Source organism: Pollicipes pollicipes, unplaced genomic scaffold (genome assembly GCF_011947565.3).
Source record: "Pollicipes pollicipes isolate AB1234 unplaced genomic scaffold, Ppol_2.1 Scaffold_6138;HRSCAF=7277_pilon_pilon_pilon, whole genome shotgun sequence".
Classification (NCBI taxonomy): Eukaryota; Metazoa; Arthropoda; class Thecostraca; order Pollicipedomorpha; family Pollicipedidae; genus Pollicipes; species Pollicipes pollicipes.
In genome coordinates this window covers 21,584,772-21,603,552 of record NW_023596818.1, presented here as the reverse complement: position 1 = coordinate 21,603,552, position 18,781 = coordinate 21,584,772, and the positions used below count along the sequence as shown (strand labels likewise).

At 58.5% G+C, this 18,781-nt stretch overlaps 1 protein-coding gene across 5 annotated transcripts in view; it reads right to left on the bottom strand.

The window, feature by feature from the left end:
* The window catches only part of LOC119105774 (ER membrane protein complex subunit 2), a 28,519-nt gene that overhangs the window by 6,807 nt on the left and 2,931 nt on the right, over positions 1-18,781 (bottom strand). For all 5 annotated transcript variants that reach the window (XM_037229283.1, XM_037229282.1, XM_037229281.1 and 2 more), the window contains exons 4-8: positions 8,884-9,034; positions 7,650-7,793; positions 6,947-7,103; positions 6,484-6,582; positions 4,298-4,395 (exon numbers count right to left, since the gene is read on the bottom strand). In XM_037229283.1, the coding sequence (XP_037085178.1) occupies positions 4,298-4,395; positions 6,484-6,582; positions 6,947-7,103; positions 7,650-7,793; positions 8,884-9,034 (649 nt within the window). The remainder of the gene's footprint in view (positions 1-4,297; positions 4,396-6,483; positions 6,583-6,946; positions 7,104-7,649; positions 7,794-8,883; positions 9,035-18,781) is intronic.

Genomic DNA, 18,781 nt, shown 5'->3' with positions numbered 1-18,781 from the left:
GCCCACCGGCGCCCCGTGCCCACCAGGGCCCGCAAGCGTCCCGTGCCGTGCCCACCAGGGCCCGCCGACTTCCCGTGCCGTGCCGTGCCGGGCTCGGGCCCGCCGACACCCCGCTGTCCCTTGCGGCCACCGTCGCCAGCCAACGATCAGGCTGGCTCTCTCTCTCGCCTGGGCGGGGGTCACGTGGCCGTACGCGCCGCAGGGCGCCGGGCGGCACCCGAGCCGGTGGTCGGCGGCGACCAGCGCGGCGGGCCGAGACGACCTCCCCCCCCCCCCGCCCGGTCTTCCACCGGCGACCACCGGGCGTCCTCTCCCGTCACACCTCCTCTCCGTCTGAGCCCGGCCCGACTGCGCTGTGCCTCTTCGCTCATCGGCGCGATTCGTTACAGCTAAATCTGGCGCACGCAGCGGGGCCGGCGACGCGTCACATTAATGCACCACATTGGACGGGTGATTGTGTCCCAAAGGCTGCAAAGGACAACAGTGCAGGTGAGAACAAAGGGCAAAATTATGTTTCATCTGATAAGACAAGTGATAAGACTTTGGGGCATTTGATGTGTAGTACCTCAGGATACACGGTTAACTTCAAAAATAATTATGGTTATGCAGTAAACTTGGCTGCCGCCTGAGATAACATGAGCCCTCATAATTCAACATAACTTCATGACTGAAAAACTTATGAGCACCATGCCGTCGCCTTATGTCACATGAATGTCTTACGCATTCCAACCATTTACACGACAAAGGCGACAGTGGCGTAACCAAGGGGGAAGCTTTTGGGGCCATGCTTCTCCACCCCCATCCCATCCCCGCCCCCGGAGACGGCGAGGGACGCGGCACGTTTTACTAGTTAAAACGCCCGTAGCACTTCTTGAATATAAAAAAACGGTCCCTCGAGGCAACAGGATGGGATCCGGACCCTAAAAAAGTCTCTGAATAAAAAGCAGGACCCCTTTAGCAGCGAAGTGGGCCCGCCTGGCTACGCCACTCTAAGGTGGCGTCAGTAGCCTGCACACTGCTCCGTTTGGCGCACCCCTCGGCGAAGTCCTGGCTACGCCACTGAAAGGCCGCTTCACTAGGCTGAACCCTGCTCCGCGGCAGGAATGGTATCGAGCCAGCCGATTCTTCATGTCACCGAATTAAATAAGATGGATTTGCCGTTCCGTTCCTCGAGCAGCGAGCCGGTCGTCTAACTCTGGTGGCTTCGCCCGCGCTCGAAGCGGGCACTACGTCATGTGTCACGCCTTGGAAGACACATGTCGTCATCTGTGCCGCATCACTCTCGCTAAAACCACTTCACTCCGATGCAAGGGGCAGCGCCTCAAGCTGAGGCCATATATGCACGTATGGATGCATGTGGGTATGAACGTACGCACGCATGTATGTATGTATGCATGTATGTATGTATGTATGTATGTATGTATGTATGTATGCATGTATGTCTGTGCGTGCGTGCGTGCGTGCGTGCGTGCGTGCGTGCGTGCGTGCGTGCGTGCGTGCGTGCGTGCGTGCGTGCGTGCGTGCGTGCGTGCGTGCGTGCGTGCTGTGCGTGTGTGTGTGTGTGTGTGTGTGTGTGTGTGTGTGTGTGTGTGTGTGTGTGTGTGTGTGTGTGTGTGTGTGTGTGTGTATTGAAGCAAATTCATATATTCACGCATACTGGCTTGTCTATAAATGGCTCTGTAAATGAGACATACCAACACGAGGCCGGCACTACCACTGCCAAGCATATGATGGGTCCGCTTATAGAGAGCATATATATTTAGCATATATAAGTGATATACATATATATATATATATATATATATATATATATATATATATAAGCATAGAAGTATTTCGGGTCAGGAATGTACATTTCCTGACACGAAGCTTACAGCAATTGGAGATATTTCTTATCTGGTGTTGCACACTTAAGACACCACACGAAAGGCAGGCAATAATAGGCCCGTTTTCCACCAACAAGAATCTGAAAGGCCCTGGTCTTGTCCTTGAAGACGAATGACTTGAACGAAGCCCACATACGGAGCGTCATCCCAGCGCCTCGTCCGCCTCCCGCAGCGAGCGGAGCAGGCATCCACCCCTCCCGACAGACCGCATAATGTCAGCCCGCCCGCCCACGCAGCGCCGACAAAACGGCGCCGCAAGCGTCAACTATTGATACCCAATCGCATCCGAAGACATTGCGGCGGGCGCGGTCCGCACAGCCGAGGCCGACTGTCAATTTTTGATGGCTCTGTCAGCGGGGCCGCTTGCGGCCGCCGCGAAAGGTGCGTCGCCGGTATATCAAAAACAAATTTGCGAGATGGAACGCAGCCGAGCCTGGTCTGGACGGAGGGGGAGGACGGCCGGGAGGGAGTGGCGCGGCGGCCCAAGCGATAGCCCGCTCCGGCCGTGCCTGACATGACAAGGAGATGGTAGGCATCCGACCGAAACGAACACGGAACGGATTGGACGTAGATGCGAGGGGTAGCCATCGGTGGGTGGCGGTGAAGGACTACCACTATCAGGTTTGTTATAAACACGTAGATAGTCACCTACGGCTCATGTCTTTTTTGACGTGAGGTCAGAAATACGCGGCCAGGTCCAATTTCACCTCGCTTCAAAAGCATGAAGACTGTGATGTGCGGTATCCCAGTGCTGAGCGGGTGGTCCAGGCTCACGGGGAATTCCGAAGACAGGGACAAACGATCTTTCGCAGCCTGTACATCAATGCGCAGCGGTTTCTGCGCGCCTGCCGACACTGGCCGCCATCACAAATGACGTCGATAGCGTGCAAGGTAACCAGGAGCGATCACCGCGCACCACGCTGTGGGACAGGCACGGTCTGCGTGTCGTCGGTCGGGAGCTGATCGCACCGCGCTGTGGGACAGGCATGGTCTGCGCGTCGTCGGTCGGGAGCTGATCGCACCGCGCTGTGGGACAGGCACGGTCTGCGTGTCGTCGGTCAGGAGCTGATCATACCGCGCTGTGGGACAGGCGATGGTCTGCGTATTGTCGGTCGGGAGCTGATCGCACCGCGCTGTGGGACAGGCACGGTCTGCGTGTCGTCGGTCAGGAGCTGATCATACCGCGCTGTGGGACAGGCATGGTCTGCGTGTCGTCGGTCGGGAGCTGATCGCACCGCGCTGTGGGACAGGCATGGTCTGCGTGTCGTCGGTCGGGAGCTGATCGCACCACGCTGTGGGACAGGCATGGTCTGCGCGTCGTCGGTCGGGAGCTGATCGCACCGCGCTGTGGGACAGGCATGGTCTGCGTGTCGTCGGTCGGGGGCTGATTGCACCGCGCTGTGGGACAGGCATGGTCTGCGTGTCGTCGGTCAGGAGCTGATCGTACCGCACTGAACTGAGCGGAGCTCCCCAACCGCCAGCATTCAGCTATTCCGTGACCAAAGAGCAGGTCATTTACTTCAGATGCCATTTACGGACCCGTTGTATGGCTACAGCCAGTGGTTATTGGATTTACCATTACGAGCATAATTTGTCATATGGCAGCATACATCCAGTAGATATTCGGTCATCATGGTGCGCTAACATGCCAGATCCGGTCAATAAAAGTGCGCCACACAATGCCCGTACATGACACCGGTTATCTGGCAGTTATCCACGGCTGAGTGAGCTCGCTACCAATTTAATAGCGTTTCGCAGCAGGCCTGATGGGAAAATCAATAACTCGATGCAGCAAAACCGATCCAATTCGTTTTAGAGAGGCGCAGCAGGGCGAGCCGGGCCGCGACCGCGGCCTGCCGTGTCCGGCGCCAGTTGGTTAGGCTACTGACCCTGAGGAGCGGGGGTCACGCGCGCCTTCGGACCAATCACACCGTGCGACGGCCCGCTGGCTGTTGCCGTTCGCCGAGCAGTGCAAACAGCCGCTGTATGCGGCGGCTGGCCGGCCGGGCCGCATGCTGGTGTCATGTGGCACCGGCACCGCACCTACCGGCTGGCTCTGCGTGCGCGTCAGGCCGGCACAAACAATAGGGGGCCGTTGCCTTCGTCACGCCCTCGCTCTACACGGTACTTAAGAGCAATGACTCGCAAAAATGGTGTGACGAAATAAAGCGACTAGCTTTCTTTCCCTCCTTTTGTGTTCACGTTGCCATAATTTTGGTTCCCATCACACCGTTCGCAGCAGCGGCCCGGGTACCATGCAGACGTCACCACAAATTTCAAGGCGGATTTAACCAACTTGCGTTCTTTACATGATTTACTATAGCTATAATTTACGTTTCATCGGGTCGTCAGCCAGAACGGCATGCTTCCATGCGTCTGCCGAGGGCCTAATCTGTAATGTGTCGCCTCACTTTTCCGATATACACTGTGCCGCCCACTGGCCGATCCTGGTGTTCTCCTTCTTCTTCTGGGCGCTGGCCTTGGGCGAGTTGGCGATGAGCGAGCAGCACTGGAACAGCGGACGACCATGTTATCTATCGCGGCCACCCACACACGGGAAGGGCGCGGCGTCACATAGCTGGCGATACAGTACGGTCAATGACGCCCGATAACATAGTTCACCAGGCAGGCACACAGCTTTCCAGCGGATCCGAGAAACTCAGCAAGCGAAGTTGCCGCAATTCAAGCTTATATTTACATATCAACCTTGTCATATGTCGACCCAAATGTACCTCGTTTCATAATGCAAAGGAAGCTCTAAAATATCACGCACCGTCAGAACTTGGGCGACATACGATACAACATTTAATGAGTTTATACGGGAGCATGTCATAGACACCCGCCACTCCCGGTCCATCCGCACGTCCCACAAGCAGCCTGCGCTGGAGCGGCCAGGGCTCGGGGCCCAGCGGGACGTCGGGCCGCCGGCGGCGCCGCTGAATGGCGACGGCCGGCCCCGCCCGTGACGACCGCCCACAATGCCCACCCGTCCGGCCTGGCACACTCGGTCGACAGACCGATCCCGCCCCCCCCCCCCCCCCCCCCCCGTCTCCTCCACCCCACCCCGCCGTCACCCATTGTCGGCAGTGCCGTCCCAATGAGGGCAGCCCCGACATAAACGACGCCGGCCGCAGGAGCTCGTGCGGTTAACCGCCGGCTGCCGCCGCGGCGGATAACCGCTGCGGCGGAACGGGCGGCGCCCTTCGATCAAACACCGGGCGATGTCCGCTTTAGGTCGGCCACCCAACGCACCACTTAGCTGTCCTAACAGCCGATGATGGAGCGGCACGCAACGCACATTTTGGCTGTCCGGGCACCGGCTAGCCGCCGACAGTCCGGACACCGGCCAGCCGCCAACAGTCCACACACCGGTCAGCCACCGCCTTCAACAGTCCAGACACCGGTCAGCCGCCGCCCCCAACAATACGGACATCGGCCAGCCGCCAACAGTCCAGACACCAGTCAGCCGGCGCCGTCAACAGTCCGAACACCGGCCAGCCGTCGACAGTCCAGACACCGGTCAGTCAACAGTCCAGACACTGGCCAGCCGTCAACAGTCCGGACACCGGCCAGCCGCCAGCAGTCCGGACACCGGCCGGCCGCCAACAGTCCGGACACCGGTTAGCCGGCGCCGTCAGCAGTCCAGACACCGGCCAGCCGTCAACAGTCCGGCCAACGGCCGGCCCCGTCGACAGTCCAGACACCGGTAGTCAACAGTCGACACTGGCCAGCCGTCAACAGTAGACACCCGGCCCGGGCCCCCCGCCAACAGTCCGGGCACCAATCAGCCGCCAACAGTCCGGCGACACTGGTCAGTCGTTGACAGTCCGCCACCGTGCAGCGGTGTCAGCCAACATCGCGTCAGAAGTCAAGGCTGTCAGAAGGCCGGGTCTCCCCAGGTGCCAACTGACCAGCATCAGGCCGTACAGAGCCCGCAGGCGGGTCACCCCAGCGTGCCACTGACTAGCATCAGGCCGTACAGAGCCCGCAGGTTGGCCGCCCCAGCGTGCCACTGACAGCATCGGGCCATACAGAGCCCACAGGCGGGTCCCTCCAGCGTGCCACTGACCAGCATCAGGCCGTACAGAGCCGCAGGCGGGGTCACCCCAGCGTGCCACTGACCAGCATCAGGCCATACAGAGCCCGCAGGCAGGTCACCCCAGCGTGCCACTGACCAGCATCAGGCCGTACAGAGCCCGCAGGCGGGTCACCCCAGCGTGCCACTGACCAGCATCAGGCCGTACAGAGCCCGCAGGCGGGTCACCCCAGCGTGCCACTGACCAGCATCAGGCCGTACAGAGCCCGCAGGCGGGTCACCCCAGCGTGCCACTGACCAGCATCAGGCCGTACAGAGCCCGCAGGCGGGTCACCCCAGCGTGCCTGACCAGCATCAGGCCATACAGAGCCCGCAGGCAGGTCACCCCAGCGTGCCACTGACCAGCATCAGGCCGTACAGAGCCCGCAGGCGGGTCACCCCAGCGTGCCACTGACCAGCATCAGGCCGTACAGAGCCCGCAGGTTGGCCGCCCCAGCGTGCCACTGACCAGCATCAGGCCATACAGAGCCCACGGGCGGGTCACCCCAGCGTGCCACTGACCAGCATCAGGCCGTACAGAGCCCGCAGGTTGGCCGCCGAGCTCAGCTTGACGGCACGTGAGTAGTAGGAGCGGGCCACCTCCACGTTGTCGAAGCCTCCCTGCGGCGGGAGTAGGGCAGCGCGGTTACTGCGCGACTCGGCGGCGGCGGGCGGCGGAGATGTCGCGGCAACGGTCAACAAACGACTGGTGACGGACCGCCCGTAAAGCCATAAAGATTGGCAGAAGTGGCCAGTATGTGGCTGGCGGAGCGCGTCTTGCGTCGCAACAGAGGCGATGTCCGGCGCCAGTCCGCCGCAGACGAGCCCGCGGCGGACTGAACCGCTGGCCACACTGGAGCATGGGTACATGGTCACAATGGGAGGTGGGCTGATGTATTGCACAGGACCATGAGATCACATCTAACCGTGTCCTGGCTGATTAACAGCCTCAGGAGTAGACTCGGGCTGCCGGGCTGGGTCGTACCTGTGTGTACTTGATGTCGGCGTACTTCTGGAAGTAGAGATGGTTGTGCGGGTTGTGCAGCAGCAGCTCCTCCATGCAGTACGCGGCCTTGCTGTAGTCCTGCTCGCTGACGTAGAGGTCAGCCAGCTCCATCCAGCCCTCCGTGTCCGACATGAACCTGTTGACGGCGGGTGATCCTCACGCCCAGCTCCACACCACCACCACCGTCATCACGCGACGGGACATCATCATCATCATCACACGATGTAAACACGTCGGCGGCCGGGGTAGGTCCGTCGACAGTCCACACCTCCAGAACTAGCGCCGCCAGAGGCCGGTGGGCACGGCCGTCGTGAGGTCGACAGAGCACCGCTGGGACACGGGTCACGCGGCCCGGTCGGCGGCAGTACGCGGTGGTACCACCCGCGTGTCGGACAGGCCCCGTCGGCAGAGGTCAAAGCCGATGGCCGGGTCTGACGCAGACGCTGCGTGGAATGCATTCAACGGGGGGCTTGCGGGATACTCGGCACGGATCTACCTCGGAACAGTATCGCTGCAGGATTAAAAGGGAGCTCACTTAACGAGACATACTCTACTTGGCTTGACTGGGATTTGAACACTCGGCATCGCACAAACAGAGAAGAATATATACAATATATATATATATATATATATATATATATATATATATATATATATAATATCCACTCAGAGGCAGACGCACTTCTTTAGGTATTCCACCAGTTCCTTGATGGCCTCTGTAGTCTTGCCGAGGGACTTGAGGACGGCGATCTTGCGTTTCCTCACCACCGTGTTCGTCTCATCTTTCCTCAGTATGGCATCGTAGATGTCGTTGGCATCGTCGTACCTGAGGACGGTTTATATACTGATAACCGTCGAGTTTAAGGCAAGGAGCGGCCCTCAGCTGGTACTGCCGTCAGCTCGACATCGCTGGATCAGGCAGCATCAGGAGCCTGACAGTTAGTGGCTGACCATCGTAACTGACGGACTCATGTGAAAAAATCCATGCGCTAGCAACCATCTGAACACATGCCATCTATCCTGGCGGGGTGCTGCTCGGAGAGCGGACCTCGAAGTACCTGTTGTAGCACCCGCACAGGGCGCAGAGGACGCGCGGAGCATCAGGACGAGCTGAGTGGCGCCTGCCAGAGCTCGAGGCATTGCATAGTCACAGTCAGCCAATGCATATCACTTGGGATCATTCCCAGCAGGCATCAGAAGCGAGGGATTTCAACTCAAAGGAGATGATTCGGATGCATGGGGCGGAAAATTCCTATGAAAAGGCCGATGGAACACCGGCACGTGAACATTCAATGGAAACGGTGTGTAATATATCGCATCGGCTGGAACTAAATCCGGCCTATGGCACTTGGCGTTCCAGGAAAATACTGATTCGATACAGGAGACCGAAGGAACAAAGCGAGCAACTGCGTGTGAAGCGATCTTCAAATCTCGCTGGCGAATTTCAATTGCACGCTAGGCAGATGGAGTAATAGGGATGAATGTCATCGAACCTGCTCCTAATTTATATATCCTAAGTGGTACAGCCACTGCGGCCAGTAACAGTCACCACATAAATGCATTACGGCACTGATTTCAAGCTCGCTTTGACCGTACTTATGCCGGCCCCTGTGAAAATAAGCGTCCCACAAAAGCATACGTCTATTACTTCTGCCGTCTTTATCTCTTCAAAGACCGCGCCTTCTTTTTCCCCGAAAATGCACCAAATCAATGTCATTACCAACCGTTATTACACTAGCATGAAATAGTGAGCATAACCTAAACTGCTTGGTCGGTAATGGCACAAACAGGCAGGGCAAGCTGTGGATGCGTCGGCTCGCGAATACGAACGCCACTGTGTTCACGTGAACACATCGGTGTGGGAGCGGTTCGACAGCTTGACGGGTCCTGGGCGGAGCTGGCCGGCGGCCGCTCACCTCTCCAGCGCCTCCAGTCGCAGCGCCTTCAGCTTGCGCACCCGCTGGCTGCCCGGGAAGCGTTTGGCCAGCATCATCAGGCAGTCCTCGGCCACCGTCATCTTGTGCATGTCCAGCGCCGCCACCGCCACCTGCTCCAGCACCATCCATTCTGGGAAACGGGAGCGGGATTAGACGCTGGGCGATCCACTCTGGGGACCCTGAGGTCACATCAGTACCATCCACTCTGCTGGGGGTCACATCAGTACCATCCACTCTGGGGACCTCGGGGTCACATCAGTACCATCCACTCTGGGACCTGGGGTCACATCAGTACCATCCACTCTGGGGACCCTGGGGTCACATCAGTACCATCACTCTGAGGACTCGGGGCACATCAGTACCATCCACTCTGGGGACTCGGGGTCACATCAGTACCATCCACTCTGAGGGACCTGGGTCACATCAGTACCATCCACTCGGGACCTCGGGGTCACATCAGTACCATCCACTCTGGGGACCTCGGGGTCACATCAGCACCATCCACTCTGAGGGCCTCGGGGTCACATCAGTACCATCCACTCTGGGGACCTCGGGGTCACATCAGTACCATCCACTCTGAGGACCTCGGGTCACATCAGTACCATCCACTCTGGGCCTCGGGGCCACATCAGTACCATCCACTCTGAGGACCTCGGGGTCACATCAGTACCATTCACTCTGAGGGACTCGGGGTCACATCAGCACCATCCACTCTGGGGACCGGGGTCACATCAGTACCATCCACTCTGAGGACCTCGGGGGGTCACATCAGTACCATCCACTCTGAGGACCTCGGGGTCACATCAGTACCATCCACTCTGGGGACCTCGGGGCCACATCAGTACCATTCACTCTGAGGACCTCGGGGTCACATCAGTACCATTCACTCTGAGGGACTCGGGGTCACATCAGTACCATCCACTCTGAGGACCTCGGGGCCACATCAGTACCATCCACTCTGAGGGACTCGGGGTCACATCAGTACCATCCACTCTGAGGGCCTCGGGGTCACATCAGTACCATCCACTCTGGGGACCTCGGGGCCACATCAGACCATCCACTCTGAGGACCTCGGGGCCACATCAGTACCATCCACTCTGAGGACCTCGGGGTCACATCAGTACCATTTACTCTGAGGGCCTCGGAGTCACATCAGTACCATCCACTCTGGGGACCTCGGGGTCACATCAGTACCATCCACTCTTAGGGCCTCGGAGTCACATCAGTACCATCCACTCTGAGGGCCTCGGGGTCACATCAGCACCATCCACTCCTGAGTGCGTAATGAGCGGAGCCAAACGACAGCAGTGCCAACAACGTTCAGGCGTCACAGTTGCATGACGTGGGAGCGGATGTGCGACTGAGTCGTCTGCAGTAATAACCATGTCCGGGTGCCCAACAATCACAGCGTAAGGACAATATACTTTGCGACATATGATAACCAAAAGCCTGCGCCAATTACACGCTAAGCCAAGGCGTGCGGCAAGAATGAAGTTGAAAACATTGAGAGAACACGTTACTGACAACACGTTACAAAATACCCTTGAAATCACACCCACTTCGGTCACGTTTCACGCCACAGCACACAGCGCAGATCAGCCGGGTCTGACCGTCAGATCACGCGACGTAATGACAATCAACAGGTCGCTTCCGATCATGACAGACTCCTGACCGGTACCGCAGTGGCGAAGCTTTTCCCAAGGAGCAATGAACAGCTGCAAGCCTACCCACGTCATCGCCGTAGACAACGGTGCGGACACGAACCCGAGGTTTTCCGTTCATTCACAACCACGGCAAACACATAAGAGCGCGGAATGGATCAGGCCACGCACCGCTCACACTAAAGACAACCTTACTGGGACCGTTTCAGACGGTAGACAGACAAAACCAAACACAACGTCACGCAACGCTCTGTCCCCGGTCTAGTCCACTCAGAACGAGCAGTCACCACGAATGACAGCGACACGACAGTGACCATCAGCACGCGTTACGGGACGGTGCCCGGAACACATGACAGCGACACGACAGTGACCATCAGCACGCGCTACGGGACGGTGCCGGGAACACATGACAGCGACACGACAGTGACCATCAGCATGCGTCACGGGACGGTGCCGGGAACACATGACAGCGACACGACAGTGACCATCAGCTCGCGTCACGGACCGTGCCGGGAACACATGACAGTGACACAACGGTGACCATCAGCATGCGTCACGGGACGGCGCCGGGAACACATGACAGTGACACGACAGTGACCATCAGCACGCGTCACGGGACGGTGCCGGGAACACATGACAGTGACACGACAGTGACCATCAGCACGCGTGACGGGACGGTGCCGGGAACACATGACAGCGACACGACAGTGACCATCAGCTCGCGTCACGGGACGGTGCCGGGAACACATGACAGTGACACGACAGTGACCATCAGCACGCGTGACGGGACGGTGCCGGGAACACATGACAGCGATACGACAGTGACCATCAGCATGCGTCACGGGACGGGGCCGGGAACACATGACAGCGACACGACAGTGACCATCAGCTCGCGTCACGGGACGGTGCCGGGAACGCATGACGTGCGCGGCGGGCCGGTGACAGCTGGCCTAGCCGTGGACCGATCCCTGGCAGTCGCCGCTCCCTCTGCCCGGCAATTCGCCGAGCACAGCCCGCGCACGGAGCAGGTGAACCACGGGACCGATGACGCCGCCCACGCACACGACGGGAGCGTGGGACACCAGCTGTCCACGCCAAACTGTGCATGGGAGGCTGGAGTTCCCGAACGCCCGCTGCTCACTGCTGATCATACCGCGGCCCACGCCAACAAGGGCTAGCAAAGTGGACTTCCCATGTCCACAAACATATAGGATAACTGTATGTTATTGCTGTGGCCTACATCAACATCACGGACGCGCCAGTGTCACGACAGCAAATGACACACACGGGCTTGTCAGTCTTACGGTCAGAAACTGACACCCACGGGTGCGTCAGTGTGATGGTTAGTGGCGGCCCTGGACGGCGTGTCAGTCTGATAGTGGCGGCGGCCCTGGACGGCGCGTCAGTCTGATGGTGGCGGCGGCCCTGGACGGCGCGTCAGTCTGATGGTGGCGGCGGCCCTGGACGGCGCGTCAGTCTGATGGTGGCGACGGCCCTGGACGGCGCGTCAGTCTGCTGGTGGACGGCGCGCCGGTGTGCCACTCAGCGGGCGCGGTCCCCGCTATCGGGACCAGCGCCACCCGCGGCCGCCCGGAGCCGACATCGCGTGCCGTGCCCGTCGCCGGCCCGAGCGCGTCCGAGGCCGGTTCGCAGGCGGCGGGCGGCGCTCTATCAGCGGCGCCCAGCTGCGCCCCGGCCGGCCGCTATCGACAAAGCGCCGCCGCGGGCCGCACATGAATCAGTGATGCTGGAGCGTCGCCTCCTCGGCGGCCGGCGGCGGCGCGGAGGGCGGGGGCGGGGGAGGCGCCAGCCCAGGCGACGACCTGGAGCCGGTCCGACCGGGTCCGTACGAAAGACAAGCGCGCGACGGCTGGGAGCCGGTCCGACCGGGGTCGGACGGAGATGGGCGCGGGGCAGTCGCCAGGAGCTGCTGGTGGTGACATCAGCTCTTTTGCATGGATTCACCATTAGGAGCTACCATCAGGGAGTTTGCTCCAACGTTACTTCTATCGCTGTTTTGTTTTGCACGGGTTTTATGCCCGTCGATACCTAAAATGATTTCTGATGAGCTGGAGTCTGCTCCAGCCTCGATGCACTGCATATGTGACGTCGATTATGCAGCCGCGAGCAAGAGAAATAAGACCACGGCCTCCAGCTTCCTTTCGTCCCATCGCCCCATCCTGTTCAACCCATTGGACTAATCATGAGAGTGGTTAGCAGGCGATGGAGCGGGCACAGGCCATTCCCTGAGGAAAAATTGTTGCCGCCACGATGGCAGTCGGACCTATCGGCTACAGCATCCGACTCGAATAACTCACTGACGTCACAGCGACAGCACGCTGCCGGCAGCGCCAGCGGGACGGGACAGGCGCGCCGCGGTCCCGTCCCGCAGTGACGTCACTGTTTACCGCGCGACGAACGCCAGACAACAGCGGGGTCACATCGCAACAACGCCAGACAACAGCGCGGTCACATCACACGTGGCCTTTTCCGTTCCGGTCAGGTCGATGCGGCATTGACTGCACGTGACGTCGCCGGAGGCAGTGGCGCGTTTGGCGTGGACAGTGAATGGATTAATTTGCTCGCAGACGGCAATCCATAGGCCGGGTGCGAGTTAATGGACGACGTTGTTATTGCCGCCCTGGCAGGCCCGCAACTCGAGGGCTCGTTGTTTCCCGTTAAAGGCCACTTCCCGTGTTTTCATCCACGCCTTCATCCAGTCCGACATTCAGCGCAATTCGTCAACCTTGACACGTACGTCGATGGTATTTCATTCATTTTCCGCAGTCATCAACACGCGCCGCCCTCATTGATACGCATTGCTGGGAATTCAAGAGCGCGATCAGCCGCTCCGGCCGCTCGACACACTCGTCCGAGCCTTAAGCTGACTGAGCTCGGCTCGGCAACAGTCGTCGTTCGGCGAACCCTAATCAGGACAGAGCGCGTTCCGGGCAGCAGGGCCGCGGCGCCTGCCAGCGATGGCCTCTTGACGTCGCTGATGGCATGGGGCTGATCAGTATTCGGCAACAGCCCGACGCCAACCACCTGAAAACCAACTGTCCCACACAGAGCTCTGGGATCATTTGACGGAGCCCATTTTCGGCACGCCGAGATCAGACAAATCTTACAGTCAGTCTATCATTTCACCAACGATTGCCCCTCATTATGAAGCATGCCCTCGCGATTTAAGACTGAAGCCACACATTTCAGATATCCCAGAACAAGAGATTCGTTAAAGAGCAGCCTTTCGTCCTGTTTTCTAGATCCTCGGGTACCGAAGCAAGCAAAAGTTTAACAGGAGTTGAAAATCGTACCCATAATTTTGACTGTCTGTGTGACTGTCACGGACATTGTTAAAAATAATATAGAAAATATAATCATGTAATAGCTACTCTTAAAGGGAGCGTTCCACATTTCTATGAGGTTTTGATCTGAAATAGTCATATCGAAGACTTCTCGGTCCACTTCATAACCCGCCCTGGTTAAGACCTGAATCCCATAGCCTCGCCCTTCTTAAGACGTAAAGTTTCTAAGCCACACGCAAGCGAAAATGTTTTTTTTTCGGGGAGAGCATTTCAAGGTCACCTTGGAATTCATGGCGTTCTAATAACGCCACTCAAGTCCTGTCATTCCATGAGTCATACGGTGGCTAAGGCTGAGACAAATATGATGGTCGAGTAGTTCATACCCGGCGTTCGTGAGTCCCATTTCCAGATATAACAGCCGTCATTTGGCTCAGTGAGAGCCAAGGGTTACTGGTTAAGCAAGGTATGATGGCAAAATCAAACAATGACGTATCGAGGAGCATATTTACTGAGAGAAACTGCGTTGTTTAGAGCGGTCTAATCTGCTTCAAAGTATCCCAAGAGTTATAAGTGAGCTTGTTTCATCATATCTGATGCTTGCTTCAATATCTTCAAATGTGACACATTCCTTAAATAGCTACAAGCCCACACAGATTGCACCCTGGAATGTGCCGAGCACACCTCGCACTGTGAATTATCTGCCTGAGAAAAATACAACGAATCAAAATAAAATTGAGTTCGAAATTGGCGGCCGCTAAGTGCTTTCTGAGAACGAGCCCAGGTAGCCTTCGCTGCGCGGAACCAGCGGCCGGACAGGCGCGAGGCCCGCCCTGGCCCCACCCCACCGGCTAACCGGACACCACCCCGTGACTGTCCGCAGTGAGAACGCTCACATCCCGCGTGCTCGCTCGAGCGAGAGGACTGAGTGGATCGAGTGAGAGAGGAGCTGACCGCCAGTGACCCTTGCAGCACTGTGACGCGTCGTCCCTGTGACGGGGCGTGGAGCTGGGACTGACGAGCTCGAGCGGCTCGTGGTGCCATCGGCCGGAGGGCTGTGACGCGTCGCCTCTGTGCCTGTGCGTGGAGCTGGGACCGACGAGCGCGAGCGGCTCGTGGTGCCGTCAGCCGGAGGGCTGTGACACGTCGCCCCTGTGACGGGGCGTGGAGCTGGGACTGACGAGCGCGAGCGGCTCGTGTTGCCATCGGCCAGAGGGCTGTGACGCGTCGCCTCTGTGACGGGGCGGGGAGCTAGGACTGACAAGCGCGAGCGGCTCGTGGTGCCGTCGGCCGGAGGGCTGTGACGCGTCGCCCCTGTGACGGGGCGGGGAGCTAGGACTGACAAGCGCGAGCGGCTCGTGGTGCCGTCAGCCGGAGGGCTGTGACGCGTCGCCCCTGTGACGGGGCGGGGAGCTAGGACTGGCGAGCGCGAGCGGCTCGTAGTGCCGTCGGCCGGAGGGCTGTGACGCGTCGCCCCTGTGACGGGGCGTGGAGCTGGGACTGACAAGCGCGAGCGGCTCGTGGTGCCGTCGGCCGGCGGGCTGTGACGGCGCGGCGGTGGGGCTCAGACTGCTGGACGCCCACATTGCACTGTGAGCTGCTGCGCTGCCTGATGGCCTCGGTCGTGGTCCGTCTTCTGGTGCTCGCTGCTGTCCGGCCTCGGCCTCGGCCTCGGCTGTCCGGCCCCGACATACAGTCTCTCCAGTGCCCCGGGCGGTGCAGGCGGGTCAGCTGATAATCCGCAGCGCGGATGGGTCATCGCTCCCCCGCCGGTCTGACCCCGCCGCCCCGCCGCCGGCCGAGCTAAGGCTACCCGCCCGGAGGGGACGCCCTGTCCCGCTCCAGCGGCGGCCGCGGTCAGGGGCGCCGGTGGACGCACCGAGCGAGGAGCGCAGAGCAGGCGACGTGGTCCCGGGGGGGGGGGGGGGGCGAATCTGGAGATGCCGTGCACGGCCAGACCAGCTCTACAGCGGCCAGCTGAACACCCGGTCCATGAAGCCGAGGCTGTTGGCGCTCAGGCAGGACAGCGCTGAGCACGAGTGCGACCTGCTGATCCTGACAGAGACCTGACGAAGCAAATTACTCACCACAGGCTCATACCCACACCCGGCTACAAAGTAAACCGACAAGACACACCCAACAGTAAGGGCCACGGTGGCCTTGCCATAGCACCTGAGGGTAGTGACCACCGCAGAGGCCCGAACAGCCTATCGCCGGCTCCAAAATCGAGACACTGTGGGTTTAGGTTTTGACCGGACTAAGCCATATCATGGTGTGTGCTGTACAACAGCCACCGGTGCAGACTCAGGCACGAGCATCTGCCGATATGGACAAGCTGGAGTGGCAGCTACAGCATGTGCTTACACACCATGGTGGGCTCATCGTAATCGCCGGCGATGTCAACCTCAACATAAACCCCGCCGGTACTGCAGTAAACAAGTTCCGTTTGTTCCTGAACGGCCAGAGTGGCGCAACATTTCACGGAACCAAGCTGGTCACGTGTACTGCTGCATCTGCCAGAGTTTAGACTCGAGCCGCGCACCCTGATGGCCAGATGCTGGTCCACAACGGACGAAGCTGGCGCAAACCGACGTTTAGAGGAGTCGCCTGGAGCCCAGTGTTCATCAGTGACCATCCGGACCAGCGGTGGGATTATTTACTTCTGGTGACCCGTTCCATCTTAGATGATTTAGCGCCAGTACAAAAACTTGCTGCTAGCTGCGCCACCCATCACGGCGCAACCCAGGACACCATGGTGAACGGCGAGCAGCACCCCGCGGTGGTGACCGCGAAAGGTAAAAGCTCCTGAACAAGCGTGTTCAAGCCGCAATTCGGCGTCATACACGAAGGAGCTCGACCGCCAGCTGCACCAGGCGGGACCCAGTGCCACGTGGCGCAGCGTGCGTCGAAACGGCCATCGCCGCGTTGAAACGGCCCGTCAGGTCTGACCCGACGCCAACGCCGAGGCACTGAACAAATGTTTCGTTGAAGCGGGTACCGCACCTTCCGTCGGGTGGACTCAGCCGGACCGGACCTGCCCGTGCGCCCGCCGCGGGCCACCACAGGAGGTTTCCAGGGCCACCCAATGCGCCGTGCGTGCGACGCCCATGGAATTTACGTCCGCTTTGTGAAAGCTTGTAAGCACTCTCTGTAAAATGTCATAACTCACCTTATGACACAAGCCTTGCCTCCAGCTACGTTCCCAGTTCATGGATACTCACTAACGTTCCGCAAGTGCTTCCTATTCAAGGGATCCCAAATCCACTGAAGCTTCCCTTCTCCGCACACTTGGCCCCATGATACGGACGAGCGCTGGTTTAAAAGCCATCTGATAGACTATTATCAACAAGTTCGTGTTCAGACGTCATCTGGCGAGCATGTGACTTCTCGGTCGCTTCTGAACCCTGTCGGCACCTACCAAGGATCAGCCGAGACCCCTAATGTGCTCGATTTATGTCAATGACTTGACCCTTTATTCAGACGCTGCAGACTTTGTTCAATATGCGGACGATACTCAGGTTCACGTATCTGGAAGCCCAGGCGACGTGAGCTTCCTTGTTGGCTCCGGGGAACAAAATATTTCGCATCTCTCTTGGAGGATAGACAAAAACGGAATGAAAATAAACGCACAGAAAACTCAAACTCGGCTCAAAGTTCCTTGTCTCGTAAACATTCACCGACTTTCCACCATCAGAATTCGATTTGTGAGGGGGGGGGGGGGAATCGTCGTCGCTGGTCCTTCAACTGTGCGGAGCCTGGGTGTCGTATCTGACCAGCGGACAACGCTCTCGGCACACGATGACGACGGTCTGAGGCGCTGCCCAGGGGGGGGGGGGGGGGGCATCGTCGCTGGTCCTTCACTGGGCGGAGCCTGGGTGTCGTATCTGACCAGCGGACAACGCTCTCGGCACACGATGACGACGGTCTGAGGCGCTGCCCATGCAAGCTCTGTGGCCTCAGGCATAGCAGGCATAGCATATCATAGTCTGCTCTGGTAACGCTGGTAGAGTCATGGTATCACTGATCCCATAATGTATCACCGCTTATGGGGCGAGCAACAGTACCCAAATAACCTGACTGCAGAAGCTTTTAAACTTTGCGGCCAGAGTTATTTCAGGACAAGGAAATATGACCATATCAGCGCTGTTTTACGGGGGCTTAAGTGGTTTTCAAGAGAGAATATGCATCTGTGCGACGGCCCCACCCGTCTTGAACAAATTTCCGGATCCGAGTCACTCGCTCGCGATCTTATTACCAGACTGACATTCACCATCGCACCACCAGATATTGTGATCTGTTCACGACTTCTCCGATACGCCCCAAGACTGGAAGGCGGAGGTTTAATTACTCGAACGTGATTACATTTAATGATCTGCCGGTAACTACCCATGCAATGGGTCGAGCGCGCATCAAGGTCGAGGTTCGAAAGCACATGACACGAAGACAGCAGGATACCCATCAGGTACAAGCACAACACAACCAGGTACAAAGACCAGGTACAGACCAGGTACAAAAACAATCACAAAGAATTCTTCAAGGAATAGGCAAACATGGCACCAGGTATAGCATCTTATAGCGCCCTTATTTTCTCTGATGGCTATCCCAAGTTTTGAGTAGAGAAAATGGAATGACCCTTTCTTGCCCGCATGTGTTTAGCCAGCCCTCCTCGACCCGCGCAACTCCAGTGTCCTGGGTACAGACCAGGTACAAAAACAATCACAAGGAATTCTTCAAGAAATAGGCAAACACGGCACCAGATACAGCATCTTATTGCGTCCTTATTTTCTCTGATGGCTATCCCAAGTTTTGAGAAGAGAAAATGGAAAGACCCTTTCTTGCCCGCATGCGTTTAGCCAGCCCTCCTCGACCCGCGCAACTCCAGTGTCCTGGGGCTCCCATGTCGCCCCCACGCTC